The sequence below is a fragment of the Xenia sp. Carnegie-2017 genome, unplaced genomic scaffold (genome assembly GCF_021976095.1).
Source record: "Xenia sp. Carnegie-2017 unplaced genomic scaffold, XeniaSp_v1 HiC_scaffold_21, whole genome shotgun sequence".
Lineage (NCBI taxonomy): Eukaryota > Metazoa > Cnidaria > Anthozoa > Malacalcyonacea > Xeniidae > Xenia > Xenia sp. Carnegie-2017.
Window position 1 is genome coordinate 266711 of NW_025813484.1, and position 13003 is coordinate 279713.

The window sequence follows — 13003 nt, forward strand, 5'->3', positions numbered from 1 at the left end:
TTAATGCTTCGGCCAAAAAAGTCATCATTAATATTTTGTGAGACTGGTTCATTTTATTAAAATGGAGACGATTGTTTTGACAAAACCATTAACTATGATTACATTTTCCAGACTTGTCATGATACAATAGAATAAAATTATAACTGGGAGCATAATATAGAAAAAAAGAATACCGTTCCTTTACTAGGTCAATTTGTATATACGTCTCTTTCCTAATGAACCACAGGATATGTTTATCATACTATAGAAAAAAATGCTTACGTTTCAAAAAAGGTTTCTATTTTTCACGACTTAAAGCATCGATAAATTGCTCTAGACTTTCTTGGATATGTCTCACACGTTCTAAGATACAGAAAAAATTCATTACTATTTTGTGTTGCTGAAATCTTGGGATATTGAAATATTGTTATATAAATAAGCTTGAAGCCTTGGACTTACTTAACTCTTCGGAGAGATCAACTTGTCTTCCAGTAATCAAATTCATCTTTTTATTTGGATCAGAACAGATGTCATCTAACACAATTTTAACATCTTTCTCAAGACGTCGCGCTAAACCAAGACAGTAAATATCATTGATAAAATAAGTAAATCACGATGTGTTTATAAGAAAATTATAGTCAACGTGCCTTCATAATTCATGATTTGTTGTCGTAATGAATTGCTGGTAATTTGTAACATTTTTTGTATCCTCCAAAACAACACAACATCATTGCATTGCAACTGAAAAATATTGTAAAATTTACCAAAAAACTATCGAAATGTCATCAACTTGCTAGCCCCATGATATAAATTGAACAACATGCTTACATCGGTATTGATAGAGTCTTTATGATGAAAACCTTTCCGGCATTCTTGAGCATTGCGAATGGCTCGTTGTATAAACTGCTCTCGCTGCATATGCCTCCAGGTACGTCTGATCTGTTCAAACAATTAATAAGATACCACCATGAATAACAAACACAACTATATTTAAGAATGGTGCGAGTTAAAAATAAACACTGACTTTGTAAGTTAAAACAATCAAAATCAATTTTTCATTTCATTAAAGTATCATGTGGAAATAAGCAGTCGATAATTCAATTACACCACTTTTGAAGTAACTAGCTCTCTAAATCATAAATTACTAGAAAAAGCATCTGAGCAAGAACAGTCCGCTCTTAACCAACGGTTTGAGTTGATAATCATGGCTCGATCGTATTCGAAAATATTCGAGAAATCATCTGAGCATGCAGACAGTCCACTTGAACATGCATGGTTCACTCGCTCAATTGTTCGAGTTCATAGTCTTAAAAATGACCATTTAGATCCACTTGCACAGCTTTTGGACTATCTAGCTCGTTCAGTCACAAACTATTAAAGAAACCATTTGAACACGCGCAGTGGACATGACGAATGTTTCATAGTCACGGCAACGACCAAATGGTTGTACTTGCACAGTTTTTGCAGTAAATAGCTTGTTCAGTCTTAAATTAACAGAAAAACCATCTGAGCGTCAAACATCTAGTTGATGTCAACTAGCAGCGAAGACAGGATATCATTACGTAGTGGTAACTTAGGATGAGAAACGTATGTCGCAACGTCACTCTCCCTGCGTACCCCGAGTGCCATAGTGCGTCTCAAGGTATGATGGGCTGAAGCTCGCTATTGACATGCCCAACGTTAAAATGCGACGCTCTAGAGCCTTTCCTCTTCCATGGTATCGGAAACATGCACCGAAATAGGATTTTTTGTTTTCGAAATTTCTTTTGACAAAATAAACTGTAATATCCAACACAAATGCAAATTTTCAAACAATTTCGGTCTTTTAACGTCAACCTTACATCAAATTCTATTTTCTCCGCTAATAAAATAAGCCAATTTAAAACATTTTTCATAAGTCGATATCTTTTATAACTTAACTTCCTCTTATGTAACTTTGTCAAGAGATATCAACGACAATTCATACCAAATTATGATCCACATTAACATTTAGAGCTTCCAAATTCTTACGAACAGTTGTCAGTTCATCTTCTGCAAGATCAGGTCCGTGTTTCTTTAAAGTAATAACAACGCAGCTCATATACTTTTTGACAATGATATTTTAAATGCAGTGTTATGTAAAGAAAAGTAAACTGACCTCATCAATTTGAAGAAGTTTTTGTAACTCATCTCTTGCATACGAACACAGCTCCTGAGAAATGAAAACTCACAATTATAGACGCATTTTATACACTTAAACAATTGAGGATTGATCACATTTCTTCTTAACATCGAGAAGAAAATAAAGAATACGAGAAAATTATTCAACCTGTTCCTTTGAGCGATTTTTCCAATACAACCATCTCTCTGCCCTTCCCGGTCCAGTCAATTCGTACATTTTTTTTGACGCTTCAAGACAAAGTAGTGAAAACAAACATGTTTTGTCTGATAGCTGAAGAATATCAAATCTACAGATCTTAGTTAATTAACAAGATGAGTTTGAGATGATAAAGTTAAAAACATTTGATACCATCATCCAACTGATGATTTAAGGTCTCTTCAAGGAATTTCGTTGCCGAATTCCATTCCAACTGATCACTAACTGACCAATCTTCCAATGCCGTCATTTGCATCACTTTCTATAATCCACAAAAAGGCCACTAATATTTATAAATGAAGGGAGTAATTCAAAGCAAGGAAATCACAACCATTGAAGTAAATGTAGAACTGGAAAATATAAACATGTCTCTACTTGCACGAGGCTAAATTTTACCTACAGACACAAATCTCACAGTTTAGCTTATTGTCGTAAATGAGATTTTTGGAGCGGTGCGTGTAAAAAATCGTGAATAGCTAAATTGCTGGCTTCAAATTTACGCAAAGTAGCATTCCAGTTATGCATGTAGAGCACAAGGATCACATCACATCTCACCAAGCTTTCCTCTGCTTTATGCAACCATTGATGGTTTGTCGTACAATAGCTCTTCACCGATGATTTCAAGTTTTCAAATAAAACACTGTGACTATCTCGACGATTAAACGTGTTCGACGTCTAACAAATAAACAAACATACAGCTACATTTACTATCGTAAGTATAAAGATGTGTGGCTAATATAACTGCTTATGGTAGACTAACCTCGAGAGACTTGGAAACTTCATAAAATAATGTATCCCAGCCAACCTAAAACATATTAAAACAATCATAAAAGTAACATTAGAATATAAGAAGCAAGAGGGCATAAGAAAGTCACATTCTACAGCACCTGTATTGAAGTGGTGGCGAGACTTTTCTCTGCCCAATGTTTTAGTTTAATGTCGACAATTGTATTAAATTTGCCAGGATCATTATTCTGTGCAGCAGGAATGTATATGTCGTCAATCACACGTGATGATATTGTTTGCCATAAATTTTCATAGAGTTTTTTCTCCCAATCTTTTGGCCTAATATCATGAAGACTTAGAACATCATCCAAGATCTCAGCTCTACCTTTCTCAAACAGTTCATCCTACATGAAGTAACAAGAGAACATTACTACATGAAGTAACAAGAGAACATTACTACATGAAGTAACAAGAGAACATTACTACATGAAGTAACAAGAGAACATTACTACATGAAGTAACAAAGAACATTACTACATGAACAGAGGAGTAAAAAATTCTACAAAGCTTCGCAAGAATGAGCGCACCCGATCAAGCTCACGGATTTTGGGAAATTGATTCTTCCATTCTGCCTCAAGATTAAACTTTTTAGCTAAAGATAAACATAGAAAAATGCAATGGTGAGAAGGACCGTTGACTGACGTTTCAACAACCATATAAAGTCATCTTAATAGTTCATACTAATATCAAAGGATTACCTACGTATTAAAGAGAAATTTTATGAAAGAACACAACTACGTACCTTTAAAGAGATCAGCTTGTTGTTCAATAGATTCTCTCACCATTTTCCAAAAACAATTAGATACAGCAAAACTCAAGTTTTGCGTGGTCATCTGACTGGCTTTGAACACGCCAGTTCTTCAAAAAGAAATAAAAGACATTCAATTTTTATCTTTGCTTCAACAAGAGGACAGTAGACTACAGACAAATAAAAACTTACTTAAAAAGTTTTGAATGTCGGAACATTTCTTCTTCATAATTCTTGATTGATTCAATACTTTCACTAGGATTTCCTGTTCCCGTAATCACGGCAAAATATCCCAAAGCCTTCATTGGAAAGAGACGGCCTTCCAGAATTTGTTTGATCTATAAAATATAAAAAACTTATATTTGAAAAACTATTATGCAAATAAATAAATTTCAATGATTAACTTTGTGATAGCTACGTACTCGACTTGGGCTTGTCTCGTTCTTCTCTGCCAGATCAACCTTAGTTAGTACAAAAATTGTTCTCTTGCCTGTAACATTGTGATAAAAAACTTTATCGTCAAAATCAATATCTCTCATGAAATTGAAGTTGATGGTTCACCTTGAGGATCCATGATATTTGCAAGCTCTGTTACATTGCTGCGTTCGGCATCAATGGAGCCATCTGGTAAAATGTAAGATTATTGTTCATGTCACAAAATCAAATTTTTACAATTTATAAAGTTAAAAAATGACCTTGAATACATAAGATTATCGCGTTAGGATTCTGCATATATAACCTTAAAGAACAAAATGAATTCCATTTAGAAACGTAAAGTAGATGCTTGCTTGTCAACATGAACATCAATTTTCCAGGTGGGAAACGAAACACTCACGATAGTTTTACAACAAAGAGAAAAAATTTATTTATATTGCTTACTTGCACATTTAATATAAACGACAACTTTTTTGAAAATAGACATGTTTCGACATCTCATGATGCCATGCTCTCAAGATGGAGACACGTTTATATTAAATGTGTATTGGCAATAGTGCTTTTACGAAATTATGGAAACATTTCTTACTTGCTCATATTGTAGATTGAATCTTTTGTATCAGCCGCCATACCACTCGTTCGTGTCTAACAATAAAATAGTATTGTCAATAAACATACAGTACATTTAAAGTAAAATAAACGTAACTATGTATCGATGTTACCCCTATAATCCCTGGAAGATCAACCAAGACCATCCGCTGTAGTCCAGGTCCTTTAACATTCATTGAGATCACCTGGGTAAAGATCGAATGTAATTTTCAAAAGGACATCGATGACGAGTTCAAGAACTATAACACACCTCTTGACTAACTGTTTTGCCTTCTTTAACACTGTTTTTCATTCTTCTTTCAACTTCTTGTCTTAATGCCTGCAACTACGTAAAAATAACATCCTTTCATTCAAGGTATTTACGTTAGTTGAAATAAACGCGACAGGTGTGTACGCAGATATGAGAAATAAGAACTAAATATTATACTTACATCATCTTCTTTACTTAAATCATATTCATGAGAGCTTCCTTTAAAATAAGCCAAATGATTTGGACCTTCACTTAACGTCACCTTTCAAAAATACAAAATTAGTGAATAAACTACAAGACTTTAAGAATTATAACACAAGACTAGAAATGTTTCACAAACCATAACAGGTGCTCTTGTCATCATTTCACCAGAACCCCTGAAATCAGAAAACCAAAATAAAATGAAGAATTGAACTGGATGATTCATACTTGCCAAAATTACCTAGGAAAAATCCTCGCTTGAGCAATCATTTCAAGAACACTCGTTTTTCCAGAACTTTGATCACCAACAACAACCACCTAAAGGGTAAAGGAAACAATTCATTGATAATTTCTAGGAACCATTAGAAACATAAATTTAAGTGAATAAGAATTACATACACGAGGAAGGTTATCAGTTGTGTTATAATTGGCATCATATTCAGAGAGAAGATCCAATACATCAGAATACATATCAATCAATGATTTCTAAATGATTTAAATACTTCATGAAAGCAGTTCATAAGAATACTCTCTATGAAACTTAGGTACAACTATGTACCTTGATGTGTCTGCTGGATACTACAGGTTCCCCTTTCAACAACAAGATTTCTTTACGAAGATTTTATTTTCTTGAGATAATCTTTCTACCTCATGCTGATACTTTTGCTAAGAATTTTTTGTTTGGAAAACATGACATTATTATTTTATAATCATGTCAGACTAATGATTGAGTTTAACTTACCTGTAAATCTAGTAATTCTTCACTTGATTTCTCAAGTCTCCTATGCAACTATATGTTTTAAAAATGAATGCAAATTTACGTAAGCAAGAAGTATTTAGTACTAGCATATTGTGCATGCAAAATGACTATATGACGAAGAGAAGACATTGATGTGAGTAATGAAGGCAATCGCAAACATAAACAAAAACTCTTACTTTATCTTTTTCTTCATTATCAATCTTTACATTGTTTTGTTTAACTGCTGCTGCAATAATAGGGGGACCAGCTTCTAAGAGAGACACATCATTAATATACACAATCTAAATTACAAATTTATGAATTCACAAGAAAAAACGACAGAAAAAAGCAATGATGGACCTGATCCTAAGGAATCTTCAAGATACTCCTGAGCCGCAACAAAGAAATTTTTCAAGTCTGTACAAAACATCATTTGTACAATGTGAGCTCTTGTTATTTTTCATCAAAAAAATGATAGTAACAATGAAAAAGACACTTACCTTTGTTTAATGATAAATCTGAAAGATCTGGCAGTTTTTCTTTGGAGAAAAAATCTTTCAACCATGTGATATTGAAAGGAAGATTGGGGATATGACTTGTAAACTTGTCCCATTTATCTTTATAAGAATCAAACATCTAAAACATTAAATAAATTAAAAACATGATCATTTGTGAATGTATTGTGGATACACACAATATCTCACCATCTTTGAACCAATAACACCAGCTCCAGCTGTACCCAGCAAAACATATCGTAATCTCAAAAGGTTTGACATGGTTCGAACAATATTTGTGACATAAAACTGTCTTCTGTACATTCCCTGGTCTACTAAGAGTCTTTTTGTCCATGTTCTATGTAAAGTGTTCAAATGACGAATGGATGACATTTGTTTGTAGACAATGCAAAAGTTCTTCTGTTTTACAAATGATGTTTGATTAGGGCAAACTAATGTAGTTTTCATCACTTGTTTTGATTGGTTGGTGCAACTTTTTGCTACAATGCACACAAGACGCTCTAAAATACGAAAAAAACATGGCATTTCTTATAAATATTTAGTTGAAACCTTCAAGAAATCTGTCAAAAAAGTCCTATGTATAGTCAACAATATTTTCATATTAGGTTGGCTTGTATGATACAAATGCTATCTGAATGCTTTGAAAATCGATCTTTTCATCAAACACATAAAATAACAGATATGCACTGGGACTTCATACTATAATATTACTACAGGATATAAATTCGCAATGCCTCATTAAAAGCAGCATTTAATCATTTTTAATGTCGTGTTTTTATGAATTGAGTTTTAAAGATATTTCACATGTTAACATACCCAAATGTCCCAATGATACGCTGCATTTTTTGACAACTTAGCTATAAAGTTTTACTAATCATAACTGTGACAAACTTCCTTCTCTTCATTGCTAAAACTTGAATGAACAAAAACTGTATTGACATCAGGTGAAAGCAGCCATTTTGAATTTTAATTAGAACGCAAAGTAAGACGTCATTGGCAATGGCAATGGCTTGGAGATTTTGTTTTTCAAGTACGAATTTTTTCTTCAAGAATGAAAAACCATTATTAAAAGTTTAATATTCTCATGTAATTTTTTTAAAGAAATTATAACATGAGAGTAATAATTGCTTTGAAAGCATTTTCATATGCGTTATTGGTTATTTGAAATTATTCATTCTTAAACTGCTGACGTAACTAAACACAAAAAGCCCAGAAAACATGTATAGTTTGACATGGATAAAATCTTACTCTTAACTCTGCATTTGTTGAAACTTAGCACCTGAAGACGGTCACTTATCTGACTCACACAAAACACAACGAATTTCCAACATGTTGCAAACTAACTACGTCCATAAACCTAATTTTTAATTGGTGAAAATGAAAAAAACAAACTAAACCATCCAAGCACACCATAAAAACATCTTTTAAAAATATAAGAAAATATACAAAACTAAACATGCATAATCGTCGTATATAATATATGATAAACCATCTAATGTCATAATAATCTATTCCCATTCAGTAGTTCCAGGAGGTTTGGCTGTCAAATCATAAAGTACACGTGATATTCCTGGAATTTTCTTTATTTGTTTCGCCATTTCAAGGAATACCTGAACAAAAAGACGATAAACTTTGTACATCTATTGTTGAAGAAAAGCTGAACAATCAATGTTTACAGTTAAAATGTGGTCGTAAAATTAAAGTTGAATAAGGAGGATACAGAATATGGATTAAAAAAACATCAATTGAATGATAATAAAATGAACCACTAACATGCTCTGGTATTTCTTTATCAATCGTAGCAGGGACTCCTGTCATAAAGTCATTTGTTATGAATGTTCTTATCACAACAGACCGCTGACACGAAGGTATTCTTGACAACGGATCGCGGTCAAAATGAACGGGAATAAGAACTACAGGCATTTGACTCAAGGACTTCATGTGACCTATAAGATTCAATAGAACGATTATACATCATCTTTATGTGAGCTCAGGGGATTCAATAGAACAATAGTACATCATCTTCATGTGACCTCAGGGGATAACACAGAGCATAAAGGATGATTTTTTACATTCAAAATGCAACACCTGAGTCCCGTAAAACTTTTCGAGCGATATAATCAGCTTCTTTAATCAAATCCAAAACACAAGTCGACAAATACGTTGGTGTAATATCATTTATAGGATAATGAATACGACCACCAAACGCGTACACAATTCTGAAAAAACATTTTCTTCATAAACCAAATGTTCTACAGGAAAACCTACTGTGATAAATCAACAAGAAAATTTGATGTTAATTAAAAAACCTGTTAACATTGTGACAAATACGGGGAATCAACTTTGCCAACGTCATCAAATCGTTATAACTAACATTCTCATCGCTTGATAGAGCTACAACATAACTGTATGTACGACAGTCACCCTGTGACAGATGACAAGTTATCAAAGGTACACTTCTTCATATACGTTTATGTTTTAATTACCTGAACGCCCACAGTCTTTATGGGCAGCAGTGTAGCCGTTACTTTATACTTATCACTAAAAAACTTCATGAATTCTTGTTCTTCAGGCGATGATGCATTTTTGATGGCTATCAATGACGTATGAGGCTAAAACAACAAAAACACGTTTGTTTGTATAAACACAAAGTATTTGAATAATGTCTTTGACTTACTTTCGTTAAACTTTCTGAATAATTCACAATAGTCGTTACAATCAATTTCGTATCGGCATAATCATCCTTATGATAAGGTTTCTCACCACAGATAACACGTATTGCAAGACCAGGACCAGGGAATGGGTGTCTATCAACGAGATTCCTCGGTAACCCAAGTTGTACGCCAAGTTCCCTAACTTCGTCTTTATGAAAATCTTTCAATGGTTCAACAACTTTTCCCTATAAAGTAGTCACCAAAACAGATTATTGCCTACAGCACACCAGATCACCCCTTCAAACCCTCTAAACTCCTACATACGTACATGTAATCATTGCCTACAACACACCAGATCACCCCTTCTAACCCTCTAATCTCCTACATACGTACATGTAATCATTGCCTACAACACACCAGATCACCCCTTCAAACCCTCTAAACTCCTACATACGTACATGTAATCATTGTCTACAAGACACCAGAGCACCCCTTCAAACCCTCTAAACTCCTACATACGTACATGTAATCATTGTCTACAAGACACCAGAGCACCCTTCAAACCCTCTAAACTCCTACATACGTACATGTAATCATTGCCTACAAGACACCAGATCACCCCTTCAAACCCTCTAATCTCCTACATACGTACATGTAATCATTGTCTACAAGACACCAGAGCACCCCTTCAAACCCTCTAAACTCCTACATACGTACATGTAATCATTGTCTACAAGACACCAGAGCACCCCTTCAAACCCTCTAAACTCCTACATACGTACATGTAATAATTTCCAACTCAATTCTTACCTGTTCTCTTAGAGCTCGGACAAGGTTCGTATCGTTATGATGTGTTTTGATGGCGTCAGCTTTGCAGCTGGCCATTGCTGAACCACTTTCTATAAGGTCTGGTCGTAAAGTTCCTAAATTTCAGATAGATGGAAGAATGAGAGAAAGCTAGAGAGAATACCTTAAATGAATGATAAATGACTTGACCAACCTTGTGCTAACATCGTAGTTTTAGGATCTAGTTTAAGTTCTTTTATTGCATCGTTAGCAACCTGAAATAGTCAAGAAATTAGCCGTTTTTCAAGACTAGTTAATTGATGTCTTTGTTCATCACCTGTATAAAAGTATCACCAATGATTTTACGTTTCTCCTCTGGATCTGAAGAATTGTTTAAAGTTTGTGAATACCATCTTTTTACAGGATAATCCATGTCACTGGAGTTCTGTAGTGTTTTAGCGTTGTAGAATGTGTGACTGGCATTGATTACTATCAACAAAATAAAAATTTATGATATTTTATGAGAAATTACTTGGGCAAAAATACATGTCAATCCTATACTGAACCTGTTAACTTGAGTCCTAATGCAGATAAAGATTGGGTGACCTGTTCACTTTCGTTTTTACGCATAAAGCCATTATCAATATGAACCGCATACACTGAGCTTGCACCTAAAGCCTGGAGTGATACAAACAATAAATTCATGTGATACCTAAGATTGCGCAATACAAGCTGTCAACTCCCAAAAAACACATGATGAAGTTAAATATTGAGAACTTGAGAATGTGAAAAACTTCAGTTACGACTCACTTGACTTAATAATGCTGTACAAACAGTTGAATCTACTCCACCACTGACTAAAGACTAAAGAAATGATTTATATGATAATGGAATGGACTTCAGAAAAATATGTGATGTAAAAATTACTGACAAGGATTTTTGATGATCCACATATTTTCTTAATTTCATCCATACAAGAATGAATCCTACAATCCATTGTAAATTGGCCAGAACAGCCTGCTATCTATAACAAAATGTACAAGAGAAAACACAATATAACATTTTACTAAAGTAAATGGTTTGAACCCGGGAGTATTGTTACATGTTTGTAAATGTCCATTGTTCAGGTTGGTATAGTCCTGAGAAGGACTGTTTTTCTTGTTGTTGACTGACATTTCGACAATCTTAGAAGTAGACTCTGAAGATGACTACCGCTAAGGTTGTCGAAACGTCAGTCTACAACAACAAAAACAGTCCTTCTCAGGACTATACCAACCTGGACGATCTACATTTACAAACATTTAATAACATTTTACTGTTGGCAAAAAAACTTTCTAGCTACAGGCTATCAGCATGCTTATACATAACAACTTACTTTAAATAGAAAATTTTTAAACATATCCACACCATGTACAGTGAGGTCAACCTCAGGATGAAACTGTACTCCATATATCATTTTAGCTTCATTATCAATACCTAAAAAATATCACAAATATCCATGTACTAAACGTTTTTCATCTCTAAATACTTGGAACGAATGTAGTGCACACCAGCAACAAGATTTCCTGATTTGGCAATCTCTCTAAAACCAGGTGCAACTTGTGTGACTGTATCACCATGTGTAAGTAACACATCTTGAGTTGATGATAATCCACTGAACAAAAATAACAAATCTTTAACAAGTTTGATAACATGAATAGATGGGGCAGAAAAAATACCTGAATATTGGTGATGATGTATCAACAGATATTTTAAATTGACCATCCTCTCTTGAAGTTTTTTTCTCAACTGCTCCACCAAAGATTTTGTTTATCAACTATATCATTACAAAAAATGTCATTACCAAAAACCTTCAAATATACAACATGCAAAGAGCATATTTATTATTTAATCAAAAACCTGAATGCCATAACAGATTCCTAAGATAGGAATTCCTAATTCAAAGATGTGAGGATCACACAATACTGGTTTTGTGTCATTTATACTACCAGGTCCACCTGAGATTACTATAGCCCTGAAAACACCACAAATATTAACATAGGAATGAAATGCAGTGTGAGAAAAGTGAGCACCATGTTTCTTACTTGTATTTTCTCTGTTTGATTACAGAGGCTGTCGTCTCAAGAGGTAGAAAATCTGTCTCAACTTTTAGTTCCCGTATTCGTCGATCAATGACCTACAATAATTGAAGATTTACATTTACGATAATGTTCCCACTTAATATGTGTATCAACTTTTTGAAGCAGACGTTTTTTTTCACAATAAACAATTAAACATAACAAACAGCTAATTCTTTCATCAATCAAAGCATATGTTATAATACATTGTCAAAAACGAATCTATTCCCATGTATTATACAAGCTTACTTTTCCATATTGAGCTCCAGCATCCAATATTGCAACTCTTTCTTGTTTCAGTGATGTCGTGTCTTCTGTCATTTCTACATGACCGTTCGCAGAATGATGAACACTTGTGTTCATCTTCGCCGCCATATTCTGTGTTGATATCTGCAGTCCCCAGTCTTTTACATGGTGAGCAGATGACGCGTCCAGTGTTGTGAATTTGGGATTTAATTTTTTCCATTAAACATTTTTGCAGCTATTTTACTCATTGTAGCATTTTCTAAAATACATAGCATCCATCACATGTTATGTAACATGCAGACTTTTCATACTTTGCCGTTTTTAACTGAAATTTTGTCAAACTGTATGGTACGTTATGAGCAGTCCAGACGTAGTAGTCATTTGAGATCAGTCATACAACCTTTACAATATGGCCACCAAGACATCAACATTTCTTCAAAGTGCAGCAATAGAATATCAAAATAAATGCCCCGAACTAGCTCGATTTTTGATGACAAAGTGTTATAAACGTTTTAACGATCACGTTTCTGAAGAAATAGACAAAAACATGCATTCAATTGCTTGCGAGCATTGTGGAAACAT

At 33.9% G+C, this 13003-nt stretch overlaps 2 protein-coding genes across 2 annotated transcripts; both read right to left on the reverse strand.

Moving 5' to 3' along the window:
* Positions 1-33: 33 nt before the first annotated feature.
* Positions 34-7602, reverse strand: LOC124443924 (dynamin-like 120 kDa protein, mitochondrial). Its single transcript, XM_046994472.1, is given in 32 exon segments — positions 34-342; positions 439-549; positions 627-720; positions 808-918; positions 1946-2032; positions 2117-2170; positions 2288-2367; positions 2489-2597; positions 2891-3010; positions 3096-3140; positions 3223-3465; positions 3649-3713; positions 3864-3979; positions 4062-4207; positions 4292-4359; positions 4431-4493; positions 4565-4608; positions 4894-4949; positions 5027-5098; positions 5164-5238; positions 5345-5425; positions 5504-5540; positions 5606-5682; positions 5764-5850; positions 5924-5985; positions 5988-6030; positions 6107-6154; positions 6301-6374; positions 6464-6520; positions 6604-6739; positions 6808-7118; positions 7435-7602. Coding segments are annotated over 31 exon segments (2784 nt in total). The 5' UTR covers positions 7066-7118; positions 7435-7602; the 3' UTR covers positions 34-277.
* Positions 7603-8023: 421 nt separating this feature from the next.
* Positions 8024-12968, reverse strand: LOC124443928 (GMP synthase [glutamine-hydrolyzing]-like). Its single transcript, XM_046994476.1, has 18 exons — positions 12425-12968; positions 12143-12234; positions 11958-12072; positions 11777-11874; positions 11609-11712; positions 11434-11534; positions 10990-11082; positions 10869-10922; positions 10625-10736; positions 10396-10547; positions 10273-10333; positions 10083-10195; positions 9296-9517; positions 9105-9230; positions 8928-9043; positions 8707-8837; positions 8392-8564; positions 8024-8228 (listed from the first exon to the last, which is right to left on the reverse strand). The coding sequence occupies exons 1-18, from the start codon at positions 12548-12550 to the stop codon at positions 8127-8129; spliced, it is 2091 nt and encodes a 696-aa protein (XP_046850432.1). The 5' UTR covers positions 12551-12968; the 3' UTR covers positions 8024-8126.
* Between the last annotated feature and the right edge of the window lie 35 nt (positions 12969-13003).

What these genes read in the sequence shown, in the direction of transcription:
- LOC124443928 (XM_046994476.1), bottom strand. Translation starts at nt 12,550, where the DNA reads ATGGCGGCGAAGATGAACACAAGTGTTCATCATTCTGCGAACGGTCAT. An exon ending in ATTAGGACTCAAGTTAACAG is followed by an intron (nt 10,548 to 10,624) that starts GTTCAGTATAGG and finishes TTTTGTTGATAG; the next exon opens with TAATCAATGCCAGTCACACA. An exon ending in TCCGAGCTCTAAGAGAACAG is followed by an intron (nt 9,518 to 10,082) that starts GTAAGAATTGAG and finishes ACTACTTTATAG; the next exon opens with GGAAAAGTTGTTGAACCATT.